We start from the raw sequence: 27,987 nt of genomic DNA on the forward strand, positions 1-27,987 counted from the left end.
TTCCAATCAAATGAAAAACCAGAGGCAGTGGGCCTTTTATAGGTACTTTAAGATCCTTCAAACTCCTTGCTATGGGCACTTTGATTTTATCTTACAAATTATTCTTCTGTTACAAACCTGTCATATTCATAAAAACTCTTTTCAGAACCTTAACAAACAAAAACTGCAGCTGGGTCCAGGAAATATTTTATGCTTTTACATTTGCTCTTCAGAGACAGGAAGTGTTAGAGAATTTTTCTTTTTTATTGTAAAAATAATATTGCTCTCTACATACCATATGCGGAGGAACTTTTCTCTTCCAGTTTTCCTTTTCTTTCCATTCTAGCTGCACCTGCAAATTGAAGAATGTATCACATAAGGCCAATGTCTGGCTGATGACCTAATTTCTTGTAAAAGTCATTAGACTGTAATAAATCCTAACAGCACACAATATTAAGAAACATACAAACAAAACAATTATTCTTAATGTCATTTTACAATTATTTTTATTGTCTAAAGCACTGGAAACAAAAAGTATTGTAGTTTACCAACTTCTGAATGCTTGTCCTTCTCAATCAGGTTCTTTAATATTTTCTCCTTCAGACTCTCAAAACATTTCTCCTTTATGGGCACAGAGCACTGTATCTCTGTCCCTTCAGAGCTCACTGATGTGGAAGACCTCTTTTTTTTACTATTCCCTTTAGGTAACTTGAGACTATTGGTTAAAGGCATTTCCAGATGCAAGGCATGTACATGGGACGAGGGTGCTGAAAACAAGAAGATGGATTTACTCGGCATTCCATAAGGATTGCAGCCAGCCAGGGCTGGGTCAGATCACTGAAATGTCAATATTGGTCATACCATCATCACATTGAACAGATCATTACTGCACACGAATGCCTAGATCTTAGTCTTACATGCAAGAGAATACATGCCACAAAAGGTTTCTTCCTATATTTTGGAATTTGCACTCACTTTTGAACTACCTGTATTGGTTAAAGTGTACTTTTGCTGACACTTTTAAGACTTTTTGTTTCCTTTTTTTTTTCACCGTAATAGGAACCCATAACAAGAGCAGCAGTTAAAGGTGCTAACACTATCAGTATCACTTAAGTTAATGCTCCATTATGTCAACAGAGAAATGAAGCTCTGGTAAAATATTTGTAGTCCTATGCATAAAACATTTCTGCTTATTGAATTTTTCATTTATTTTAATATTTAAAAATCCACTTTCTTTCATTAATCCACATTTAAATAACATGTAAAAGTAGCGTGACTTGTCAGAGTTCAGTATCATATACTGACAATTCTTATCTTGCACTATTTAGAAGTTTTTTTCAGTGAAATATTTAATTGTTATTTTAGCCCTTTATCTGATGCAAATTAGGAAGTAAACTATAAACAAAACAAAGCTGAAATTAAAATTTTCACTGCTAATATTTATAATAATTTTTAAATAACCAAACTAGAATAGAAGTTATTTATAAGGAACATTATTAAAGTAACTCAAAACTCCCTATTACTGTGTCCATCAATATTGTTAGAGCTTCAAGACTCATCAAATTGTAATTGGGAAAGCCTAATTTTCATCAGACCCTTGGTCCATTTTAGGACCATGCCAAGGACATATTGTACAAACATGCAGCTCTGTGAAGTCACAGAGGGCTCAAGTTTTTCTGTGTCAGCTGTAAAAATTTGGAGGCACCATTTACCTTTGGTATCTCTCAACAGAAGAGCCCAACAAAAGCATAAGCATGTAAAAAAAAAAAATTAAAAGTCCTGAAAAATACTTGAATATGGAGCTGATCTGGAATGCATTAAATAAACTACATTAAGATAATTTGATAAATTCATCAGTCATAAAATTATTCTGGGGAAAAGGCAAGAACACATCAAGCCTTCCCAAAAGGGATAGACCAAGCCAACTCTACTGGGATAGAACACAGCTCACACAACACCTACTCCCACTGCTGGCCTTCCTGGGAACACAACCAAAATGCCACTAGTTGGGAAGCTGAAGGACCAGCAAGAACAGAAAGTGGTGCATCACCTCTCACACCACACAGCACTTTTAAACACCGGGTGTCCCCAGCTACGGGACAGCTCTGTACTGTGCAACCCAGGCAGCAGCAGCTGCTCAGCTCTGTCACACAGCACAAGCTGCACAGCCACACCTGGGGCTCCCTGAGTCTTTCCACTGCCTCAAATCAACCACCCCACCTAAAACCATAATCCTTTTAAGACTGATTCAGGCTCTTGCCTATGTCTGAATTTCAACTGCGTTTAGCTTGCTGGAATACTTCTCATTGACACAAAACACTATCCAAATTATTCCTTTCTTAGGTTTCCTAATTACCGTTTGTCTCTGTTACAGGACTGAACTGCTCTGCCATCTGTAGAGCAATAAGTATATTTTAGCACATTAGTAAAAGAAGAAAGTGACACTTTCTCACATTATCATGCTATCAACGTCTTGTCTCGTTTCTAAAAAGAGCGCAAAAGGATCACCCAAATGCACGTAATTCATTTAGGTCACTGCCATTTTTGATGAAAAGATGTGAGAACCCTCCATCCAAACAATCTCAAGAGAAATTCAGTCTCAACGTTAGATGAATTACTATTTAAACTTTATTATTGAGAAGAAATCCTGACCTGACATCCAAATATGATTTAATACCAACAGCCACAACACAACAACTTCGGTATCTCATTAATTTTCAACACAAGGACATCTGACAAATTGCTTAGTAACTGCTTGAGGGAACACTTATATTGGGCAGAAATCTCTCCAGTCAAGCAAATATCCCTCTTGTTGTCAGAAATCCCCAAACTACCTTTCTATAGTAACTTGAAAACAGAAACTGCTATTATGCCTCTATACATTGCAGTGTTATTCTCGGCTTTTACTTTTCTTCATTGAAAATCATTTTAGATAAAGAATCTTAAATTCTCAAATCCTACATAAACTGTCAAAGTGTCAAAGTCTGCTTTTCAGCTGTTCAATCACTATGCCTTACACACAACCACAAAATTAGACAAAGTGGTCAGTCAGAAAGGCAAATAAGAAATACAACCAGGAAATATTAGTTCCTTTATGGAAATACTACCCTTTTTTTTTTTTTTTAAACTGCTACTTTTAATTGCAATTTTATTCCTGTTAGACTCTAGCCAGCCACCTCCCACACAGTGAACGTGGGATGTCTGCAGTTAACACTTAGCACAAAGACGACCAGACACTAGACTTGGTAAACTATACTGATTTTGTCACCATTCCAAGATCAATTTTATCACTAGAAGACTAATTTCAGATTAAAAAGAAATGTAAACCACAGCATTCCCAGTCCAGTTTATAACATGCCTCCAGTGCTACTTCTCCTGTTATGACAGAGAGAAGTGACACAAGCCCCCTCATGCAAATACAGGCACAGAACAGGATGTTGTGCCACAAGTACAACAGCACAACTGAGCTTGCAGTGGTATTGCTTACTGCAATTCATCAAGATCCAATGAACTGTAGCAATCTGAAACATTTTATTTTATTGACTGATATTCTACTTCATGGCTTTCCATGTTTAAAATAATCTCATAAATATTATCTGCATTAATAAACAACTTAAATCATATTTCAGTAGAAATATCTATCATGCTGGTCGTGCTTAATTTAGTGCTTTGAATTCCCAGTGCATAGGATCAATTTTATATCTAAACAGACTTTCAATTGCGTAACACAGATGAACACTGGACCCTGCCCAAAATGATGTTTTTAGGAAGAATAACCCAATAAAAAGGTTCTTGCTTGCCTCATGACCAGCCTAAACTGGGAACTTCAGGGCAGAGATTAGAATGGCAGGCATTCATATTAGGGAGTAAATTTGACTGGTAATAGATGGTTGAAGTAAAACAGCCCCAAAGTGACATGAGAAAGTAACAGGATGAACAATAGTTCATCCCTCTTAAAAAAAAAAAGCAAGGTAAACCAGAAACACTGGCAAGTTTTTAAAAAGTGACCAATCTCATTTTCCAAAAATTTTGTACATCAGCTGTTTCTTGTTCCTGCTGCAGTAAATTGTTACCAAGGAAATTATATAAAAGTATGAAATGGTTTTCTTTTCATTTAATCTTAAATGCAAATTTCTCCCATACAGTTAACCTAATGTTACCCTACCAGCAAAATCATCTATTGGTGTTAGAATAGAAAATAACAGCTAGTGATAATATTGTTATATCAGAATTACAAATATTATATTGCTAGATTAGAAAGTGTAACAATATTTTCCTTTTACTTTAACTTCAAAACCCAGATTGCTGCCTGAAATTGTGTTTGCTCAATATATAACAGTTAAAGTAACATAAATGGTGCAGGGTTACAGAAGCCAAGAGAAAAGATCACACATTTAAAGAGAAGCACAACTACAGAAAGACCTGAACTTCATATATTCAGAATGGCAAAACTACTGTGCTTTGCAAGTATTCAGATTGACTGTGGATTTAAAATCTTTAAAATGTTAAAGTTATCACATGTCAGTTATCTGCATTTTAAGAAATCTGGCAAATGAAAGCAAAGATTCTTATTTATTTGCATGCAGTATCAGGTGATCACAAGTAGGACCTCACAATAGTTTAGTAAAGCAGTACCTCTGTTCAATAATGGGTAGTGTACAAGTGTCTACCAAAGTGCATGGCACTTCCATTGAGCCTTTGGATTGAAGGAATTATCAAAGAACTTTTGTTTTGCTTCTACAAAATGTTAAGGTACTAATTTTGAGCAATTATTTTGAAATCTATGTACTAATACTATGAGTTGTCATTTATGCATCTGCACTTCAGTGCACCTAGTCACTCTCCTCAGAAAACACCATGTCAATGCCTTCTGAATAAAGTCAATAAAAGGCAAATTATTTTTTCAATTGATTCAACTGACAGCCTCCATCAGAAGTCACAATGTGAAACATCACAAAAAGCATCTCTGGGCTTAAACCAGCTCAGCTCTGTTACAGAAGGGTCAGGGGTCAGATCAGGCTGTTCCAGGTTAAATACCATTGTGAAGTATCTCTGAATCTATTCACAGTTACCTATTTCAATCATTACAACGACAGCAGGTCTCAAATGCACTTAACAGAATCTGTAGTGATGTCAAAATCTAGAACTCCAAATATGTCCAGACTGCGTTAATAAAATCTTAGCAGCAGAAATACCATAAAGAGATGCAGATTTATAATAGTTATTTCAGATCAAGAAAACACAAATAGAGAATAGTTTGGATTTTACACCAAGTTCTCAATTTTTAATGGACAGGGTCAAAATTCATGCATTTAAACAATGCAGTATTAAACTGCCCTTAGGTAGATATTTCTGCATAATGCAAATTAACTTTTGTCAATTACTTCAAGAATAGACAGGAATGAGAAAGGAAAGCTTTTGGTACCTCTCCTGTATATATTTGCTTGTATTGTTTAAACAGATAATGAAGAAACTACTGATAAATAGAGTGGATCCTATTTATTTTCCTGAAACATGCAAGCATTTGGTATAATTACGTGTGCTTCAGGAATGTGACTTGAGAAACCTGTGCTATTTCAAAGGCAAAACGATGCCTTCTAGAGCAGAGCACAACAAATTTATTCAATAGTGTAGACTAATTCCAGAGGTTTCAAACCTGAACTTTAAATTTACATATTTCTTTTTAAGATTATGAGGATAAACATGCTCCCCCAGAGTTAAAAAAGTGGGGGGAACCCAGAACACATATGAGTTTTACTTATAGAGTCCTAGTGATATCACTGACAGGTATCACTAGAGGCAGATAGCTCCAAAACCTGTGATGAAATCTGTGAATTCAAGATATCAAACTGCTTGGTTTAGTCTTTCAGGTGACGAAGGTGATACTCAAGAAGCTGTTGGGCTACAGCCTGCAACCTACTGAAAACTTCTAACATTTGGACAAAAGGTCAGTATGAAAGCTCAAGACACAGTTCCATTTATTGCATCATGGAAAACTGTAATACATGAAAATTAGAAACAAAACAGATGAGCCCAGAAGACAAAAAATGCAGCTGGCAAATCAGTTTCTTTAGCGCTTATAACTGTTAAAGTTATATAGATATGATAAAAGGCTCATTAAGCTTTATATACAGTATAAACTCTATCCTCTGGTAGAGGTTACAAGAACTTACGGCTTCCCAGTATGGACTGAAGCAGTAACAACAGACAATTTTATCATGAAATTTTTCCCTGACACAAACTGTGTGGACATGTCACATAATTCTGAGTCATTATATAAAGCTGTCTCTAAATGAAATTTATTCGTTCTTTTATTACTTCACCTGTGGCCAAGACCAAGACCCAACTCAACAAACATGTCCAAAGTCCACTCCTGAGTGCTGGGTTTAGAATCAGATCACTCTGCCCTGGGCCAGGCCTATGACAGGAGCAGGCAACTTCCAGCATTACCAACTATACAGTAAATTAACCAGAAAATATATCAGAAAAGCCAGAAGTTAAATTTCTAGTAACTAAAATGAGTTTAACAAACAGGAAACAGATGGCTGTTGGAAGCTGTTGATTTCTTTTATGATCTTGTTCAATGAGTGGGCAAATACAAAACTCCCAAAAGCACTTCTCTTAGTGGCAAAAGACATGACATAAAAGACTTTTATAGAAGTAATTTTCCCAGGAATCTGTAATTCTGCTGCTATGCCATGTATCAAGGGCAAATAAAGATTGTCACATGGTTTCACTCAAGTAATTAAATAATATTTTAATATGTTAAAAAGCTTAAGTGGTGGCTCACTAGAGATACCTGTAGCCCTTATTTTGACAAATTAGTTTAAGAGCTTCATAGATTAATAGACCAAGATACAGTTTAACTGTCATAACTATCTTTTAAGGTCATGCTGTCCTCCCTTACCATCAATCACATTTTTCCCCTCTTCTTACTTTTCTGAACAATTTTCTCATTAAACAAAACAAAAGAAGGCTTTAAAATAATTCTTTCTGGGAAGCCAGTTAAAAATGGTATGATACCCACATATGAGTCTTATAAAAAATTATATTAACAACTAGCATACACTGGATGAAAACATCCCACTTTTAGGGTCTGCAAACCACTGTGTAAACCCTTCCCCAAATCTCTTAGTTATCTCTATCCAAGTGTTTGTTTCGCATAAACCATGGCAATCAGTAAACTGTTACAAAGGGAGAGGCAGCCCAGAGCTACAGAACTGGGCTTTGTGCTGAGGGTGACCAAGTATATCTAGAAGTTTTTCAGGATTTTTCAGAAATATTTTTAAGTAACATTTTGTGGCAAGCAAAGGACAGAATTTCCACTGCAAAGGGACTCAAAGCAGAGGATTGCTCACTGTCTTTGAGAACACCATTGTTTTAAAGCTGAAGCTACAAATTAGTATGTTAGTAAAGACTTCGTTAATTATTTTTACAACTTTTAGCAATAGCAGAAATATTTTTAAATACTGCTTACTACAGTCCACACTTCCAGATTCTCATTAAAGCATGTCAGAAGTGCCAAAGCAACTCTAAGCCAGTGAAGACAAAGAATATGCAGATGAGTGGAGTCCAGAAGAGAGGCAGGTTTTTGAGTGTGCAGAAAAGAAAATAAAAAGTATCCCCTCTCTCTGTGTGATTGAAAACATACACATTTTAACCCTACAACTGTAAATCTCTCTGGTTGCATACTGAATCTCTTTACCTGACGCTGCTGTAGCTACTCTTCCATCAGTTACTGCTTTGGAAGAAAGATATGTAATCATCTGAATATCTTCCTTGTCTTTACTGGAATATTCATTACGGAAAGTGGATTCTGCGGATAATGGTGCTGTAACTTCCGAACTACGGCTTAAATCAAGAGGGAGACATGGTCCACGCTTCTCAAGTGACACATGAGCAACATCAGGTACTACATAAAAGAAAAAATGTCATATTAAAAAAAAACACATGGTCCAACAATCAACAGTCTGGATTGCAGTGCTATGTAACATAGGAACAGCAAACAGCTTTAGCTACAGCAGTTCAAAATATCCCATTAGTTGAAAACCATGAAAGGTCTAACTTTTATGATTCAATTTCTCTTGGGCAGTTCTTTATTAGATTAAGATACATTACCCTCCAATTTTGATGACTGTTGGTTTTGACCACTGATGGAGAACACTTTTCCATCAGTAACTGAAGAGGGAGAAGAAACTTTTTCTACAGAATCATCAGGCAAGGAGCAAGTGGCTAAACGCTGTGATCTTCTTCTCCGTTGGCTATGTTTGTAGGATCTAGGGGAATTCACTGGCTGTGATGGACCTAAAAAGAGATCTTTCAATGTTCATGAAGCAGAGAGATACACCATCATCTTACCGCAGCATTTGAGATCTAAAGATGGGGAGCGCTTTTAATAGCTCTTATTTGCAAAGCTGGTAATCACCCCAAAACTGGCAAAAGCAATTACAGAACTGTGACTACCAGGAGCAAAGAAAGATTTATGCTCAAGACATGATTCTGGTTTTTGCTTATTATAAATTACTAGGGCACCTACTTCCCCAAGGTGGTAAGGGTGGTTGTTTTTGGCAAGCAGTGTTTTTACAGTAAGCAACCCTCCCCATAAATCCCAGGCAGCAGGCTACTTATAATGGAAGGGGGGCAATAGGATTTAACAATAAACAGAACAAATTATCACATTTAAAGATCTAAAAAGTCATGGATAATGTTAACATACAACTTAAAAAAATAATCGAAAACAGTGTTTTATTTTAAATCCCACCTCCTGCCTTCTGATAACCTGATATCAATACCCCAACTGAAAAATTCAAACACACACTGCCAATGCATGGCACAGTAAAAAGGCTCCAGAACTTTATACTTAAAAAAACCCCAAGAAATGGGGGAGGAGGACTGATATAGGTTAATATAGGCCTGATTCATTAAAAACAAAAAAAACACATTCCCCTAACTCTCTTCAATATTACCCAGTTCCACAAAATTTTGCCTTAGAAAAAACATTTAAGTTACTACTACACTGTAAATCACTGTCCTCTCCTTTTTGTAAACAGTTTTAGAGTCAGATATACAGATTTAAAAATTAAGACATAGGAAAACTAACTTTCCACTGAGGTAGAAAAAAGTTGCAAGCCAAAGATTAAGGACAACACTAAACAAGATCTAAACTACTAAGTAACCAAGTTTTAAATTAGCTGTTTTTATAAAGTATTGCTAAAGAGAAGTCCAACTTAATCCAAAATAAAGGCATGCTTCAGGAAAGCTACTTACCATTGCTCTAGGGGTGGGGATGGAAGGCGTATTACAATATGGATGACTGCTAACATTTTGTGGGGACAAAATACAATTTTTACCAATGTGTCCTGAATAAAGAAGGCTGAATTTGCATTCTTCCCTCTCCCACTCATTTAAAGTTATCTATGAGCAAAGATTAAAAAGAAACTTAGCTCATAAGTGAAAATACAGAATGAAGGTTATGGGGAACACACGTTGCAGGCTGAGTCTTCCATCCTCAATCACTACACTAAAGTGTAAAAAAAAAGTAGCTGAAACCTGCATTTATGTTAACCTTTGGCCTCATCATTTAATATTCTTTAGGCAAAGAATCTGGCACTAAGCAACACTAAAACCTAATGTAATCTCAAAAAAAAAATCATAGAAATACCTTAATATTCACAAAAAATATAAAATATTCAAGCATGCAGCATAAAGCTTTCCCTATTCTTCTGATAAACAGTATTTTTGTGCTTAACAAATCAGTTACACATGTTAAGAAGCTGAACACTCGTGAATTTTTCTGGGACAAGGAAACACAACTTTTAATATTTCTCCACCACAGATCTTGAACCCATCTTCTCTTTCACATCGTGTTTGGAGGAAATATCACATAAGGTGACGAATGGCACAGCCAACAGGTACAGAACATCAGCCTGCTGATGGTGAAGCTTCTCAGAGAAGGAAAGGTCCACACCAAGGTGTACGTCTTTTCTTTTTAATGAATCAGGCCCTTTTCAGAAGGGAGGTATGATTTTTCCTATATCACTGTTAATGCCAGTGTGGAGATTTAAGCTAGAGGGAAAGCCAACCCTTAAATGCCATGACTCTAAAATATCAATATATTATTTAAATGTATTATTTCTGGTAGAGTAATTCAAATGCCTTATTATGTGACTTGACTTTTAAAATAGTGAGCTACCCCTAATTCTCCCACTTGGACATTTTATTTAAAGCAGGTTCATTTTTAAAAGCAATAGCCATTTACAACCCAAGAAAATTTCTGTATATCTCTTAGAAGTAGTTACGGTATTTTTTTTAAAATGTCTGTGCTCACTAGTTTTATTTATCACAGAAGAAGGAAGCTGAGAGACCAGCGTCAAATCCTCGACTTGTATTAATTCTGGGGAAAGTGGTGATTTAGGGGGCTTTATACACCCGGAAGAATCTCCAGATTCTTGTTTGCATTTCTTGCTGCGAGCCTTTCCTGAAGACAAAGTTGAGGATAACAGTGCAGGTTTCTGAATGTTGGCAGAACTGCTAATATCAGCTTCATTTTTTTTCTGACTTTGTGGTTTAGGTGAAATCTCCTGAATAAATAATAAAAAATTGATACTTTTATTTCAGTTTCTTCGTTGTAGTTCTTCTATTCTATTTTGATTTTTTAAAAACACTTTTAGTACTCAAACACATAATAAAGCAACATTAAGTACAAATTAAAACAATTTAAAATGCATCACATTAAATTTTGCTATTTTTAAAGGAGCACTACCCATTTTTTTCAGTATTCAGAATACTCAACTCTTACTATTTGAAAATCCTGCAAAAAACCTGAAAATAAAACATTTTTTCTTGATTCCCAATTTAAAAATCCAATAAAGTATTTTTAGTTTTCTCTTTCATCTTCACTGTCAGTGCAGTCTCCAAGCAGAACCTGGAGAGCATCTGTTCTCAGCCAGAACACACACACTGATGCACCATCACAGAGCATCTCACGCTGGAAGGAACCCAGAAGGATCCTCAAGTCCTCCTCCCTGCTCCTCACAGGGCTGCCTGCTGCTGAATCATGACTGGGAGTGTTGTCCAGACACTCCTTGAACTCTGGCACTACTATGAGCAAACAATCCTTCCCCAGAAGCATTGCAGCTCTAAAGAAATTTTCCAGGATTTTCCCTACATAGTCATTTCCCCATCCAGAGGGGGAAAAAAAAAGGCAGCTCCTCAAGAAAATTATATTTAACAAGGAATTTGTATTTTTGAGAACCTGAAAAAGTTGATAATGCTCCTTTAAGGAATGTCTGAAACAATGGGAAGTTTCCAATACTGAGCACACTCTCGCACAACCCCTTTCAGTGCTGGGAGTCTGGATTTCACCACATTATATGTTTGTGCAAACATGAAGAAATCACAACTTCTAGCACCACAGGGTTAAATAGATTGATAACTGTCAGGGGGAAGCTGGCAGATGAAGAGTTAAAACAGTTTTTGAAGGAAAATAAGTCAATATATAATGCATCTTTCCAAATTTCTCAATTTTCATCCTTCTTAACACAAACAGTACTATTTTTAGACCATTAGCATGCATTGACAGACATTAGCACTTTAAATTTTTCACTGGAAGTTTTTCCTACATTACCAAAACTGTGCATGTGTTACAACTTGCCTAATAAGGGCAAACTACAATATCTGAATATAATTTCTTAGGCCTGTCTCCCTTCTCATCCCATTTACATCATACAGCATAGTACAATCTAATAAAACCATAGCTAACAAAGCAGAGAGGTATTTCTAGAATGTGTGCACCACTTTATCCAAACTAGAAACATCACATTTCTGGTGAGTGGAGGGTATTATTGAGTTTTCTTATGAACTGCAGTTTTATTTTCCACTAGAACTTTCCATGTTCCAATGGAGGAAAACAAAAAAAAAGGAAAACAAAACCCCACAAGTGCACATTCTATGTCTGTAAAATGGTGCCCATGAATGCTACATGAACAGCTTGCTGTAAAGATCTGGTGCAAAACCAAAACATCCCATTCAGCAGACATCAGTTCTACCTTGTATAACTCCATTACACACATACTAAGTGCAGTTTATTCATTTAAATAAAATATTCCATGAACTGTAGAGGATACCTATGCTGGTTATGAGAGGTATTACCAGAAATTAATTAGAGTCGTAACTTGTAAATAAACAATTTTATTGTTCATCTTCACAGATGTGAAAGACATACTACAGCATCCATTATTTTCAAATTACAAAGTTATTTAAACAAGATTTAAAAAATTAAATTAAGATTTTGATAAGGTGCTTAACCTCTTAACAGGACAAATTAACATTAAAAACCTTAATGAATTAATGTTATCCATCTACTCAGGTCTTGGTCAAAAGGAAATATAACATGACATACCCTAATACAATTAAATAGACTACTGTATCTGCAACTAATCATCTGAGGTTTTGGGTTTAAGACAACTGTAAACTAAATATGTATAATATAAACAAAAACTTGCATCAACAGAGTCAGTTTTCAGCTATTGGCGTGAATATTTCTACCATATTCTGCATTACATTATTAAAAAAACCTACAAGATATTTTATCCATTCAATTTTATAGCAGTAGCAGACAAAGCCTCTAAGGAATGTCAGCTTCACTATCGGAAAACCTTTTGGGGAGGTTTATAACTCGGCCATTTTAATTTCACTTTGCACAGGAACTCAGTGAAAAAAGCTTTAAGTTCAAAAAATTTCCTCCCCACAGTCAATTGTTTAAATGTTTGTGAGGTTTCTGGTTTTAGTTACACACAAAAGAACAGGACAATTTTGGATTGTAGATGCCTCTTTAAAAGAGCTTAACTATTATTTCCAAAAAATGAGGTTTTCCAGACCATTAGCATGTAAACAATGACAGAGACATCTTGGTTTTTTATATCTGATCAATAAAACAGGAACAGCCGAGTTACTAAGTCTGAGAATTAACAAAAAAGTTATAGTAAATATGCACTGCAGTTTATACTGTTGCATACACAGTCTATGTAAACCACAAAGTCCCATTCACTGCAATGGGATTCTGCATGGCAAGATTTACATTGTAATGATTCTCCCAAAAACAACATGCTGTAAGCCATTTCACAGTTTTTTGCACATTGAAAATATCACACACAGTAGCAAGAAAATCATAGCATCTTTAATATGCAAAAATTTGAGAAATGGAATGTCATGTCAGTACACTGTAAACCTTTATGCAAAATATCGGTCAATGCATCGGCACCGCAGTGGCTCCACCAGCCCTGACAGTGACAGCATCAAAAAACAGAAAATCACATTCCATTGACTCTCATCCAATGCAGCATCAATGGAAAAACCAGAGCAATGCAATTATTTATCAGCTCTAAAGAACCAGTACAACCAAAATATCAAATCGGGTTTGGGGTAGGGACTATTCATAGAGTGTGCTAAAGAACAGAAGTGCTCGTTAAAGAATTGCAGGCAGCAAGGCTACTTTGTTCAAATGCTGCTGTTAAAGAATGAAAATGCATACAAAAAAGCTGTATTAAAGATACATTAAGGCTCTGATTTAAATAATTGGAAAACAAAGATGTCCTGAATCAAGACTACTGTTCATCCTTAGCTTGCTTTACCATGCTTAGGCATTCAGCCCTTTTAAAATGCAAGATAATGCACAACTAGAGTCAAGCAACGCCTGAACACAGTGCAATAAGCCAAAGACAAAATGGCAGCCTCCAGATCCTGCCAATATGCAGGTTTAAAAATCAGACCCTTAACATTATTTAAAAGTTTCTTTTTTGTATTTATTAAAATACACACTCTTGCAAAATGTATGGCTCATTGAGCAGTTCATAAAACACATACAAGCCTACAACACCAAATTCTTACAATATAAAAGAAACTTCTTTCAAAAGAAGTTCTAAGTGATGTCAAAAACCCTGTTTCAAACACAAATCAAATTTGTGTAAGGGCCTGTTTCTAAGCCAGTTGTCATTCCAGCTATAAAACTGGACCTTGGGATACTGGTCTCCTCATACTTGTTGCACGGAGACTTAATTTTGTTTTCTGTTAGTTTTCTAACACAAAAGCTCATTATTGAAATTCAAGTTAACACTGTGTTTAGAGACAATTAAATTCCATACTTCTGGCTCTGCCAGAAATGTAAACATAAGATAAATTTTCAGTTCCCTGTTATATCTGAAGGGGAAAATTTTAATGTTGTAGGTACTACATCTCCATGGCACACTCCAGTGGGAACTTTTGCAAAAGAATCAAACTCTACCATTTCATACCTGCTCCAGGACTGGAGCTGTTTCTTTGTTGCCTTCCTTTTTTTCAGCACCATCTGCAACAACAGCTTTGGATGCCAATAAACCTTAGGAGAAAAGTTGCAGATATTTTTAGTTAGAAGTACCTTGCAACAATAATTCATAAAGAAAGATGTAAAATATTGAGACTAGAAATATGAACTGCACAAATCTACAACTGAATCTTTCTGAAATGGCTCCACACAAAGCTGAACACTTTAAATTAGAAAAAACAAAAAGTTAAAGGACATCCCAACAATGGCATGCTTACATAGGAAGCATTTCTTTGGCATATTTACTGACAAGAAAATCAAATTATAAATTCTAAAATAAAGCCTTTGCATTCTTCAAAAGCCCAAGCACTTGAGCTTTTAAACCAAATGCATGATACATAAGTAAATCTTGAAATCAGAATTATTTTCAAAACTTTTCTCTCTCCCCTTTCCAGTCTTTGAGAAATTCACATCAGAATTTTTATCAATACTTCTTAATTATAACACATGCAAACCTTTCTTAGACATAATACGATAAGGGATTTGATTTCCTAACAAATATTCTCAGCAGTGAAGCTCCCAAACTACCTCAATAAGATGACCATATTGGGAGAAAATAATATATTAGAATATGTAACTTCATTCACCAACTTATGTAAAATATCACTGCTACAAAAAATCTGTAAAGACAGGGGGAATATAAATACAAGAAAGTTTTCTGTCAGCGAAATATGGCAATAGCTTCAGTTGTGCCTCACACAGTAACTTTAATTGCTTAACAGTGCAGAGACAGAAGTTCTATACTGTTAAGAAAACACAGAACTGAAAAAACCTAAAAAACAAATCTAAATAAAAATTTCTATTATAATCTCTGAGAATGTCAATATAAGGAGTGAGGAGTTCAAGTCCTCTACATTAACTTGACAAATTCAGAGGGAATTGCTATTGCATTCCATAAAAAATTAGATATGGCCAAAATTAATTTAAGGTTCACAATGTCCAGGGAATTATAAATTAGTGAAGTCTGGGCTCTCAGAACTGTTCAAGACATTAAAACAAAACAAAAAAATGTCAGCATTCAACAATAAACACCAAGTGTTTTATCTCATTTACTATTTATATTAGATTAAGTTATGCTTTATTTTAGGTTACCAGAAAAGCAGAAACTTACTTAGTCCTATTAGATAAAAACTAAATTATCAGGTAATATTTTAATTCTGCATTAGACTACATTTACGGACTTAAATATTTTAAACTCAAATTATCCCATTTAAATCAAGTAGCAAAAATTACAGTGTTCTTCATTTTTACAATCATGCATTTGTATCAAAAAGTATAAAGTAATTTTTAAAGTCAAGTGAAGTTGAGTTTTAAATACAAAAAAAAACCCAAAACACCAAGCTACAGTTTGTGAGGAAGAGTTTGTGGTTCTGTAAGCCATAGGTTTCCCAGAGAAGAGTGGCCCATCCCTAGCGGAGTTCAAGGCCAGTCTGGATGGGGCTTAAAGAAAGCTGGTCTTCCAACCCAGACCATTCTGTGATTCTCAAATTGTCTGATTTTTAGTTTTAGCTAGATGATCCCTGCTCAGGAATTCAAACTATTAAATCCCTCTAGATTCAGATCTGCCAATAGATGATCCCTATGATTTTCTTTTTCTCTACACCATGAAGTATTTTTCTATACCAGGCACTATGCCTGTAGAACAAAGCATCTTCACAAGCTACTGCAAACCAGGGCTACAGGTTCACCATTCTGACTGTAAGTGCACCTAACAAAGCAAAAGCAGAGAGGCACAGTGAACCAGGAATGTTTTGTTCCGCAAGCTCACTGCAGCCATTATCTGGTTTTAGGTACCAGCACAGCAGGAGAAGACACGGAAGCAAACATTCCAACAGAGGTAAAAACTGTTTGGAAGACAACATTAATATGTGCTTAGCAGGAGATATTCTTCACTTTTGGGAAATGTAATTGCTACCAGTGCTAGTAGCAAAAGAAAGGGCAAAGGAAACAACTTTATTTTGCTGAATGGTGAGCAAAGAACACCTGATGCAGCTGTGAACCTTGCGGCAGACAAGAAAATCCTTCTCCATTAAATGCTGAATGCTGAACTGAAAGCCAGGGAACAGTTCCCTTCATACAGCTTCCTGGAATAGTGTCTTACACTACTTCCTCAATACAACCATAAAAAACAGGTAAATGTTTTCCTAACAGTTACAATTCTTTTATTATTTTGTAGCCACTCCAGTGGGTACATCAGCATGATTCCCAACCTTCCTTCAAATCTAAAAGCTTGTGCTGGAGACAAAAATATCACAACAGAAGTGTATACTGATATACACTATATTGTATATACAAACAATTAACACATAGGAAATAAACATTTGATAGGAACAAACTTGATCATTAGCAGTCATATTTTCAATACGTACTGTTATAAAAGACTTTACTATGGTATGAACTGCAGAAGTGTGTTAATTTGAGAACAAATACACAAACTATCTACAAGGCAAGACAAATTTCTTCTTGTAGTTAAAGGATTAATATACTTTCACTGAAAGGTAACAAATCCTCTGATAGCCAAGTATGTCTTATAGAGAAAGACACTGTTTTTAAAATGGTAACACAGTCAATGGATGCAAAAATCATGATCTGATGATTCAGTTCAGTCTGTATGAACCTGTATCACTACTGTGATTCCCATAATGCTCCTGAGGTAGTAAGACTCTATCCACATGCACAGGCAAATACAATTTCTAAAGATCTCTACATCTTATACTACCACTGCTCATGGCAGCCATTAAATTGGAACTGAAAATGTACATAGTATGGGAAAGGAGAAGAGAAATGGGGGGTAATAAATTTGACATACATTAACAAAACTTGGAACCAAAGAAGCAGCCTTCCAGAAATGACAATCCTGGAGGCAGAAGATGGGTTTTTCTAAAGACTGCTTCCTTTGTACGAAAAGGGTGAAAAGGATCTGTTCTTTCTTAGATGAAAAGGTGAACAGTGGTTGAAGAGCTGGACATGGGCTGCATCAAAAGCCCTGTGGGGGCAGCAGGATGAGGGAGGTGATTCTGCCCCTCTGCTCTGCTCAGACCCCACCTGCCCTGCTGTGTCCAGCTCGTGGGTCCCAGCACAGGAAGGACATGGACCTGCTGGAGTGAGTAGAGGGGAGGGACCCAGAGATGGTCAGAGGGCTGGAGCACCTCTCCTGTGAGCAAAGGCTGAGAGAATTGGGATTGTACAGCTTGGAGAAGAGAAAGCTCCAGGGAGACCTTATAGCCTAAAGGGGGTCTACAAGAGAGCTGGAGAAGGACATTTTAGAGGGGTATGCTGTGACAGGGCAAAAGGGAATAGATTCAAACCTAAAGAGACTATGTTTAGATTAGATAGGAAGAGGAAATTCTTTCCTATGAGGATGGTGGGGCACAGGTTGCTCATAGAAGCTGTGGATGCCCCATCCCTGGAAGTGTGCAAGGCCAGGTTGGATGGGGCTTTGAGCAACCAGGTCTAGTGGAAGATGTCTCTGCTCATGGCAGTAAGGTTTGAAGTAGGTGAGCTTTAAGGTCCTTTCCAACCCAAACTATTCCATGATTCATAGCATGTTATTTTTCTGGCTGAGAGACTGAAACAGAACCATTCTCTTAAGAAAACTGACTAAACATCCTCTACTGCAGACCAATGAAAGACTGGATAAGCCAAAACAAGTATGAAAAAAAATCTCACTATGCAGTTTAGCAAATTTGGTTATTTTTGCTTTACAGAAACGAGAATTTTTATCTACTAAAAAAAAAATCCCAACAAAAAAAAGCCCCTCTCATTTGTAGCACAGAAAATTTACCAGCCTTCATACAAGACACTATTGACTAGTATAATGAGTGGAATGAATTTCTATCTTACAGTGTCCCCAAGGGCTCCTCTGTTAAGGGAGTGACTTTACAACTTTTTTCAACCCAGCTTTTAAAATGCACCTGATACTTTTCCAGCACACATACAAACACAAGACTTTGTCCTAAATAGTGACAGGATCAAAGCTATCAACACAACTTTTATTTGGAGGACTATAATTTGAAATAATTTTTTCACATGTAAGTAAATTTCTACTAAATTCTGGAATAAATGCATTTTTCAGCTTTTAATGATAAGACAAATTATTTCATTTCCTGTTGTATACAACATATGCTGTAGTAACATCCCAGTTTTCTATTAATATCTTTGAGCAATAAAGATAGGGAATGAATGCTTAAGACACTGAAAAAAATCAGATCTTTATAGCTTCAATTCATAGGGATGTTAATTTCTAAGCAAGAATTTCACTTCCGGAAAAAATATTTTCTGTTTCTCCACAGCTAATCATAGCTTTAATTTACAGTAGCATACAATTCATGACATTATTAAGAAGTTGCATAAACTGAAATTCACCCAATAACAAAGAAAACTGTACATCTAGAAGTAAAATATGCTCAAGAAATTCATCAATTCTGGAGGACTACTACACTAAAAGACTAAAAAGACCAGGTAGAGTCTGTTACCAATTTATGAACCAGGTAGATTTTACCATTTATGAATTCCTTTAAAATTCTAAACAAGTACAGACTGCAGTGACCATCTGCCTCATGAATGTGCTTCTATGCAATCTACTTCAGCACCTTCTTTACAAGGATGAATATTTCACTGCATGAAAAAGGAACAAAGTCAACAACAAAAAAAGTATTTTACCAGTGATCTTGTTTAGGCGAGCTCTCTTTGCCTGAAATGAGTTGCCTAGATTACTTTTCCTCTTGTGTGATAACGTGCTCTCTGCCTGTACAAAGGCCATCTTTGGAACATCCACTACAGGAAATCCTACTTCTAAACACAAGAAAAACCTTATTAACTCACATTTCATACATCTAAAATACTTAAATATTTCAGAACTGCTAATAGAATACTGTAGCAAAGAAACTTCAAATGTTCACAAAAAAACCAAAAATTACACATTCTGAAGATCTAGAATTAAATACTGAAACAATATATGGAGATTACCTCAAAATTTGTAATTTTTACTGAATGTTATGAGAAATAAACACAAAAGACTTAAAATGAACAAATCTTATCAATTCAGATACATTTTCAAACACCCCTGAATATGGATATTATCATGCATATTGAAATTCTTTTTGTCATAAAACAAGATCAGGGATTATCTCACAGGTAAAAGAAGATGCAGTAATATCAACCAAACTGTACAATGAAATCATTAATGAAAAGCCATGTTCTGCTCTGGATAAAGCTAGCCAGAAGTTCAGCACAAGCAGTAAATGCTGACTGAACTAGATTTATCTAATAAAAATAGTTTCCAAACCAAATACCATTATGTATCAGAAAGTTATCATAACAGTAAATGTGACATTTTCCTCGAGAAATATTGTTATTACTTAACTGCAAAATTAGCAACAGGAGTTTAACACTACAGAAAAAAACAATTTTGTATTTATAGGATGTGCTTTTACCAAATGTGTCACTAGATGTAGGCTCCTCTTCCTTTTTTTGGACTTCCTGCATGATTGTAGAGGTTGAGGTTTCTTCCTTTTTTGAAGGGACTTTTAGCCATTTTCTGTCCTCTTTATCTTTATTGCTGTTTGCACTGGTTCTAGGTTTACTTCCTGCTTTGTTCTTGGCTGCTGCTGCAGCAGCAGCTTTGACCAAAGCTATCCAATCCTCCAAAAAGGAAAAAATGGTGAGTAAGTATTATAAAGTGCCTAAGACTCAAACATAAAATATTTATAAACCCAGTGAATTTTATCTAGAAATGTTCAAATTAAATTAAATTTATTTTTATGGTTACTACTCAAAGAGTGGCAAAATCGGCCTTCCCGAATTTCCAAATAAACTTGAAGTATTATCAGTATGCCACATGGATAAAAAGAAAAAACATCTTTCAAAAAACCACTGTATATAGAATTCTGGCTGTACACATTCCCTGCTAAATTACTTTTTGTGTCATTACTTTAGAAACCCAGGAGCTCCCAATCCCAGAAGACTGAAGTTTTTCTTACCCTTCCGGCTCTGAAACACACAATTCCATAGTTGTTGACCTATTATGCAAAGCTAGAGTCGCCTCAAAGCAGTGTCCAGCTGCATTGAATTCCTCCTGAACTAAACTGATAAACCAGGGATAACTCCTACCTCATTACACCTTTGCTTCTAGAGCAGCTACAGACTCTTTTTCTCTTTTTGTATTACATGTTACAGGTTTCACTCACTAACTTCAATACAAAATGACTGAATTTCACAATCTGTATTTAAGGTAATTAAGTGTAATTTCGTTTAATTGCCTATTTGTACCATATGAAAACATTCAAGGGGTGAACAATACATCCCACTCTAATCTACTTTTTTGGCACTTAGATCAAGTCAAGCCACCCTACAAGCAAATGGAGAGAACTTCCTAGGCTGAACCAAGCTGTTGCCACTAGTTTAGAGCAATGAGACTACAGCCATGTCTCCAGAATGTCAGGGATCAATCTGACTTCAAATATTGTCACTTGATCCTTTTCACTAAAGTATTTTTTTGAATTTTCTATAACACTGAGGTAAAGAATTCTCCCATGAAGAAGTTATGTGCAATACAGAAGGCAGTAGAAATGATCAACCAGTCAGAATGAAGCATTTGACTGCTCTGAATTACAAGTACTACCACACAAAAGAAATATGAAAAAGACTTTTTGTCTAGTTACCCATGAGCACTTCACAAATAGTACTCTTTTTTACAGACTATTTTATTCTGGAATATCTCCTTGTTGTTATAACATGAGATACCTAAAGTAGCTTGATTTTACAAACCTTTTCCCCACTCATTACATATTATAAGCCTTTCAAGTTTCTGTTCTGTTGAGGGTTTCTTTGCCTTCTTTGACATATGAGGAAAACATAACACAAATACAGCATATTAGTGTAATACATACTTCTCCTTGCATTATGCTTTTCCTTTTCCATAGTTCAGTACTTCTGAATCACTGCTTTACAAGGGTTATGCTTCTTCTTTGCACCAACTTACGTACTTACAAACAACAATAGTTTTGATTTCTCTAAGATAAAGTGTTCCATGTCCACACTGTCAGTGTAAGATGCAGACATTCACACTAGCCAGCAGCAAAGTTTGGAAGCACTTTGGCAATGTCCTCACATCAGGCAACTACTGAGGCCACTTGGTGACATGCCAGCACAAACGGGCCTGTCTACCTGCCAGCTGCATAAGGCATAAGTCAAAGGCACACATACCTCTCTTTTGACCAGCCACCTATTAGCTCCAGTCCATCCAGAGCCTTGCCCATCCAGCAGGACAAAAAAAGGCTTGAGCTATTTGAGGTGCTGAGCAATTAGGAGACCTGAGAGTAGAAGTCTTATACTGTACCCTGGCTAAGGGTGAAGAGGATCAGTAATATGGCTAGAGACTAGATCTTCTGATAAAAGTGGGAAGAGGAAGTAGTGCAGCCTGCATAAAAACAGCTTCTAAAGAGCATCCTAATTTTCAGTCAAGCTAAGCACCCTGATTCAGAAGATATCAAGCTTCAAAAGACAATGCTGAACCAAGTATCCTGGTCTAAGCACAGCTGGTGCATCATGGAGAGTTTTGTGATTTTCTTTGTATTTTATTTCATTGTTTGGATACTGTTCTTACAACATGGAGCTTACAGCAGCAGGACATATAACGATGAAGCAAACAAGGTTGAACACTCAGAAACCAGAGAAGAGACACATTCATTATGGTAACAGTTATACTTTTTTCCTAGATTAACATGTAAATTTAAACTCAGTGAAGAGAACCTGAAGCAGTTGGGATGGTCAAGATTATAACGAGAGATTCCTTCCAACTTAAAACAACTTTGTGACTCTGAATTGTTCAGAAACTCTGTGGGTCCATTTTTGTTTTGGCTCTGGAGTAAGCATACAGGCACTAAAGTGACACAGTTAATACCTGCTTTTTAACCATGAATTACTGCTGAGTGACTGCTCAGCAGCATAGCTCCTGACATGTGAGAATTATTTAGCATCTAAGATGGTAATGTGACTATATGTCTTTTTTAGACCCCAGGAATTCCTCCTTCAAAAGGATACATTTGTTGCTTTAAGAATTTTTACCAAGAAATTAACAAACCAATGAAATAATAATGGGATCCTAAAGCACAATAAATTCTGAAATCTGCCTCAGGCTAATAGTATGATATCTATTCTATCAACCATAATAGCAGGACACTAAATATCACAGAAACTAGCCACAAATTTTAATAGTATGAAAATTTCCCAGATCATACAAAGCCAAGGGCCCAAATATGAACACATTAGAAATTAAGAGTAAAAGCAAAAGCCTTGTAAGAGAAGTTTTCCCTACTTTTCTTTCATTTCCTGACACTGTCTCCCTATTGGAAGCAGTTGTGTAACTCTGAACCAGCTACTCTGCATGATCCAGCCTGATTTCCCACTACCCTCAGTATCTCACCTCAGTGAGCGTCTCATTTACATATGTAGCTTTAAAAAAAAATAAAACAAAATACATCCAAAAATGTGTATTTCCTTCTTTTTCTTTCTTACTAGAATTCAGCTTTCAAGTAAGCTGAGAAAACTGACAGGAGAATAGTAATGACCCACAGCAGTTAGAAAACAAAGCCTTACTTTATGACTACTGAGGAAAACTGTCATCATGCTAATTAGATTCACTAAATCAAAACACTGGAAATTGCACGATCAAGAAATACATCAGCAGAAATTACTTAAGAGCCTTACACATCAATTGGCTAAAAAACTTTATTTTAAAATATCCCTTGTGTAACCATAATCCTGCAACAGTGGGAAGGCAAAACCAGAATAATTTCCAAAATCCAATCCTTGCGTCAGCAGCAGAATTCACACATACATTGCTCTCCCTTCACCTGCCTACAACCACCACCTTTTTGCTTCTCCACAGTTCTAAAGATTCAGCTGCTTTTTCCTCTTCTGTCACACCATAACTTCCAACTCCCACACATTCATACATACACATACATAAAACATCAATCTATTGACTGGCTGATTCCACATCAAGCCTGGATTCCTTACCCTCACCTTTCAATTCTACACAGTCTGCCCCACCTACATCTTGGCTCACATTGTCTCCTGTCACATCTTCTTTTTTCCTCTGGCCCATTCGCAAATCCATGCTTTTTCCTCAGCTTCCTCTTCCTGTGTGCCAAGTCCCCTCCCTCTCCTTCAAATCCCTCCTCAAAACTCACTTCTTTTGGTTCGATTTCCGTCACTAATCTCAGCTCCGGCGCTATCTGCTCCCTCTCGCGCGCCTGATTACATTGAAGATAAAACAAAAAACATGAAACAGAAAAAGTAAGTTATCCAAATACTTCATGTGTGCTCTCATAAGGGCAGTCTTAATACCCCTTTTTCCCCTCTCTGTACTACATTAGTCACAGATCTATGCGATTTTGATTAATTTGTGCTTGTCTGAACCACAGCTGAGCCTTAAGACTCATTGCACTGAAACACAAATATTTTTCGCTCTTTAAAAATTTTGCCTTTCCACCCTCATTACTGAATTTTATTAAAACACACTTCTGCTGCAACTGAGAAATAGTTTGAGTGCTATAGCACTTACAGACTCTTCCTTCAAGTCACACTAAACTCAAATTAAATATTAACTAATCTCTGTCTCTCTCCAAGTAATTTGAGTTCTGCATGCTTAGCACACACCTTCCACAAAGATCCTAAAATTTGTTAGATTTATTGATGTACTAGAACTTGAAATATCTTAAGCTTACACTCATCTCTGGAAATGTATTTTTTTGTTTGGATACACATAAAATACAAGTTATAATTTTAATGAAGCATGAAGTGTTGCAATAGACAACTCTACTTAATTTTTTTCAAATCAATTTACAGTCTTGGTATTTTTGCAACCTATACATAGATTTTAGTAAATATTTTCTTACAAAATAAATAATGGAAAAGAACAAAAAACATCCATGGGAGTTTGAGGCTTAAATAAAGCTCAGTCTCAGATGACTAATTTTCAACCAAATCTTAGTTCATGTTTTCATTCTGAAATAACACAAAAACACTTACCAAAGTAAACATTTTTCCATTGCATTATATGCAAAAGAAGTTGCAAGAAAAACTATATCTTTGCCTTTGAAAGCTAAAAACTTTCATGCTTATTTCGTGTTTTTCAGGATTAAATGCTACAACTAGTATCAGTCACCATTACAGAAAGTAGAGTTTGAGGTTCCCTTGTATCTAGACAACTTAAAAATTCAAAATCCATCTCACAAAGTGTATATTTGTGCCCCAAATTCCTTCTCAAGATTTCATTGAAGCAGCCTACATTCAACCCCCGAGATGCGTAAGTGGCAGCATAACTCTCAACTACTGAGAAAAATTAGAAATAACAGATGAGCTGGACTGCCACCAAGTCTGGACAACATAATGGTTGGGAAGTAATGGATTTACTGGGTTTTTTTAAAGCTGAAATTGCCTGTGGCCTAAAGAATAGTAACTCAAGATTAGACACAACATTGCTCCCTAGAAACAGCACAGGACAGAATCAGGGAGCTCTTTCCACTGTCACAAAAGGCTTATTTTTTTTTTGGTCACAAACACATTACCCAAGTTTTGCTTTTTGTAAGTAAACAGAAACACTCAAGCCTCCTATCTTACTGTCATACTGACAGTATTCCTTAAAATACTACACACTGGTTCAACAGAGTTACTGCAAGACTGCAGCAAGAAGCCAGGGTTACTGTGACTATAGATTTCAGTTTAATCTCCTTCAGGCAGCATCTTTTAAATAATGCAGTGGTGTCTGCACCAAGTTCCAGTGTCCCCTGCATAGTGGATCAACCCTACCAATACAGCTACCCTTACCCTGGAGGCCAGGACGTGGAGATGCTTTCAAGCCATTTCAATTATCCATCTGCCCTGGTCAAAATATGGCTGGCTACAATGGCAATTATGAAATATTTGAAGTCTGCAAAGTTAAGAGTATTCTGAAGAAAACTAAGAGCAAATAAAGACTAGTTTTCATGGATTTTGTCTCAAATAGTTTCAGTGGAAAAATTTCTCATTAAATATGAAAATGCAGCTACCATGCAAGATAAATGCAATGGCATATGCACTGAAAGCACATAAGAGTTTTCAATGATGTTTCCCTTTCACATATAAAGATAGGCCTAGTGACCAAATCATGTCCTCTACTTCATAATCTCCCTCAACATCTATTCAGCACTTCTTCTTTATCAGCAACTAGATGTTAGAAGGGACAAGAAATATTTATCTGTCTGATTGCCCAAAAGTTCTGATACAGGGGGCAAAAGCCCCAAAGTCATGTTTGCAAGAACATGTGGGCAAAAAGCTCTCAGTAGCAAAGAAAACACATGGGCAGAAAGTGGGGAATAAATAAAATTTAAAAAAAAATCAGCAGCACAGACTGCTAACAAGCTAAAGCTTTTTTACTGAAAAGATACCAGAGAGAAAAGTCATTGGATGCCCCTGGTTTTGTAAACTCTGGAAGCAAGGCTTTGTGAACTATTAGTTGGCAATGGAGTGTCCAGCAGCCAGACATTTCAGCGAGGCAAGCCCACTTGAGCAGCACACTCTGAGGCATCATCCATAAACGGGTGAAGCAAGGCAGTGCAGGGCCTAGAATAAAGACTAATCTAAATCTAGTTGTGCTACTGACATTTCTAAAGTCTCATGATGTTAAAAAAAAAACAAAACAAACAAACGAAACAATGAAAACCCAAATAACTACACAAAACCTAACAAAGCAATTACTTTAAGTATTCTTACCTGCCCTTTTGCATCCTCTGGCATAGATTTGATATGCATCCTTTTAAGACATCGAATAACACCATCATAGAATTGCACTGTGAATGTTCCTAGAAATGATTGATGGAATCACTATGAGTGGTCAAGAAACAAACACACTTTGTTACTATGAAAGCTTTATGTTTTGCAAGTTACTTTGCATGACAAGAGTAACCAAGTGTTACCACTAGTCAGGAGCAAGAGAGGTACAAAAAGCCAAATTATGGCCTCAATGAAACCCTGCTTTAATACTGTTACTCTTTGTCCAGCTGGGTAATTTCAAGTATATTTAAACTACTGAGTCACTTCTGCTCATAATTCATTGAAATAGTTATGTAATATTGAAGATGCCACACTAGGGAAACAGTAAAAACATTTAAAAAAGCATTTTGTCTTCTAGGAGGAATTTCAGTTTTCAAATTTGATACAGATAAAACACACACATTCTACTAAATTAAATATATAAAAACATTTTCATTTAATATGGGGGCAGAGATAAAAACTTTATGCCATATCACTTTTTTAAGCAGACAAAATCTACAGCATAGCATTTTCAAGCAGACCTTACCAACGGACCATTGCAATACATACCCTCCTTATTAATTGCTTCAATCTTTGCAGGGTAATATCGACAGTCCGTCCAACGAGCTAGGACTTCTTCTCCAGGTTTAAAATCCTATTTTAAACAAATTTAGTAATTAATATTTAACTTTTTTCCTAAAAATTATTATGTTCTAGAGAGTTTTAATGAAAGAAAACAAGTATAGTAGTTTACAAACGTCTAAGATAAAATAAATCTACCACTTACAACAAATTCATCATCATCCTTCAGTCCCTCTTTCCTTAATGCTGGTCGCTCCAAAGGTCGTAACCTGTTGCTGTCCCAGTAAATCCACTCATCGTAGCGATGGCTCCAGCGTTCAAAGTGCACCAACATCTTCCCCTCTTCATAATCTATCTTCTCAATTCGAGATGGATACCTGGAGTGTTAAACACAAACTGCTAAGTCTCAAAGGTTTCCTTCTTGGTTTAGATACAATAGAGAATACATGACCTTCCAGAAAGTTGTATTAACACTTCATACTGAAAACTCTCTAAGTCTGAAAAAGGCTAAGTAAGTGAAATGATTTGATAACATTTAGTTCAAGAATCTATAAACAACATTGAAAATTGGAATCAGGCAGAATTCAGCTCCTTGTGCCCTTCAGAGAAGTAGTGAAAGAGACTCAAAAGTGCATAGAATCTCCTAAAAAAAAAAGAAAGTTAATTACATCACTGATTTTTTTTTTTTACCAGCATTTATATTAGGGCTGCTCTAAAGTTAACAATGTGTACAGAAAAGAAAGACCACAGCAAAAGGACAGCTCCTTTAACTGTCACAACCTGTTTGTCAAACCAAGTACTACTGTGAACCAATAGTAAAAGAGCAGAGCGTGAGCAACCAATTTCCAATCCTACTGCAAATTCTTTGCTAGAAAGGCAACTGATATTTATAGGGAACCTGTCAACACCATCAATTTTGAATATAATCTCTCCAAAATACTGATTGTGCTCTTAAAGGAGTCTCTGACACTATGTTATGACTAAAATGTAAGTTATCAGGAAGTACAGGTTTCTAACTGGACCAGCACATTAAAACAAAAAGATGTCAATCTCAATTTGCTCCTTCTTTTCTCCTGTCCTACTTCTTCAATTGCAGTGATGTATACAACTTGCCAAGATTTAAGTATCTCAGGAGCTACTGATTAAGAAAATCTCTTTGATTTTCTAGGTTACTACTGCAGCCATATTTCACCCTCACATCAGAATTCAGAGACAGTCCAAGCTCTTGTATATCTCTCACCCATATATTTCAGAAACACTAAATATTTTAT

The 27,987-nt window shown here is 36.0% G+C and overlaps 1 protein-coding gene across 8 annotated transcripts in view; it reads right to left on the minus strand.

The window, feature by feature from the left end:
• Positions 1 to 27,987, minus strand: part of PHF20L1 (PHD finger protein 20 like 1) — a 56,316-nt gene that overhangs the window by 20,696 nt on the left and 7,633 nt on the right. For 3 of the 8 annotated variants that reach the window (XM_077781941.1, XM_077781939.1, XM_077781955.1), the window contains exons 3-14: positions 26,922 to 27,093; positions 26,705 to 26,789; positions 26,096 to 26,184; positions 23,533 to 23,595; positions 19,774 to 19,981; positions 19,001 to 19,132; positions 14,271 to 14,353; positions 10,307 to 10,559; positions 8,098 to 8,283; positions 7,685 to 7,891; positions 528 to 746; positions 275 to 331 (exon numbers count right to left, since the gene is read on the minus strand). In XM_077781941.1, the coding sequence (XP_077638067.1) occupies positions 275 to 331; positions 528 to 746; positions 7,685 to 7,891; positions 8,098 to 8,283; positions 10,307 to 10,559; positions 14,271 to 14,353; positions 19,001 to 19,132; positions 19,774 to 19,981; positions 23,533 to 23,595; positions 26,096 to 26,184; positions 26,705 to 26,789; positions 26,922 to 27,093 (1,754 nt within the window). Of the gene's footprint in view, positions 1 to 274; positions 332 to 527; positions 747 to 7,684; positions 7,892 to 8,097; positions 8,284 to 10,306; positions 10,560 to 14,264; positions 14,354 to 19,000; positions 19,133 to 19,773; positions 19,982 to 23,532; positions 23,596 to 26,095; positions 26,185 to 26,704; positions 26,790 to 26,921; positions 27,094 to 27,987 lie in introns of those variants that run through there. The other 5 variants (XM_077781960.1, XM_077781951.1, XM_077781944.1 and 2 more) reach the window with 5 other exon arrangements.

The sequence above is a fragment of the Lonchura striata genome, chromosome 1 (genome assembly GCF_046129695.1).
Source record: "Lonchura striata isolate bLonStr1 chromosome 1, bLonStr1.mat, whole genome shotgun sequence".
NCBI classification, from domain to species: domain Eukaryota; kingdom Metazoa; phylum Chordata; class Aves; order Passeriformes; family Estrildidae; genus Lonchura; species Lonchura striata.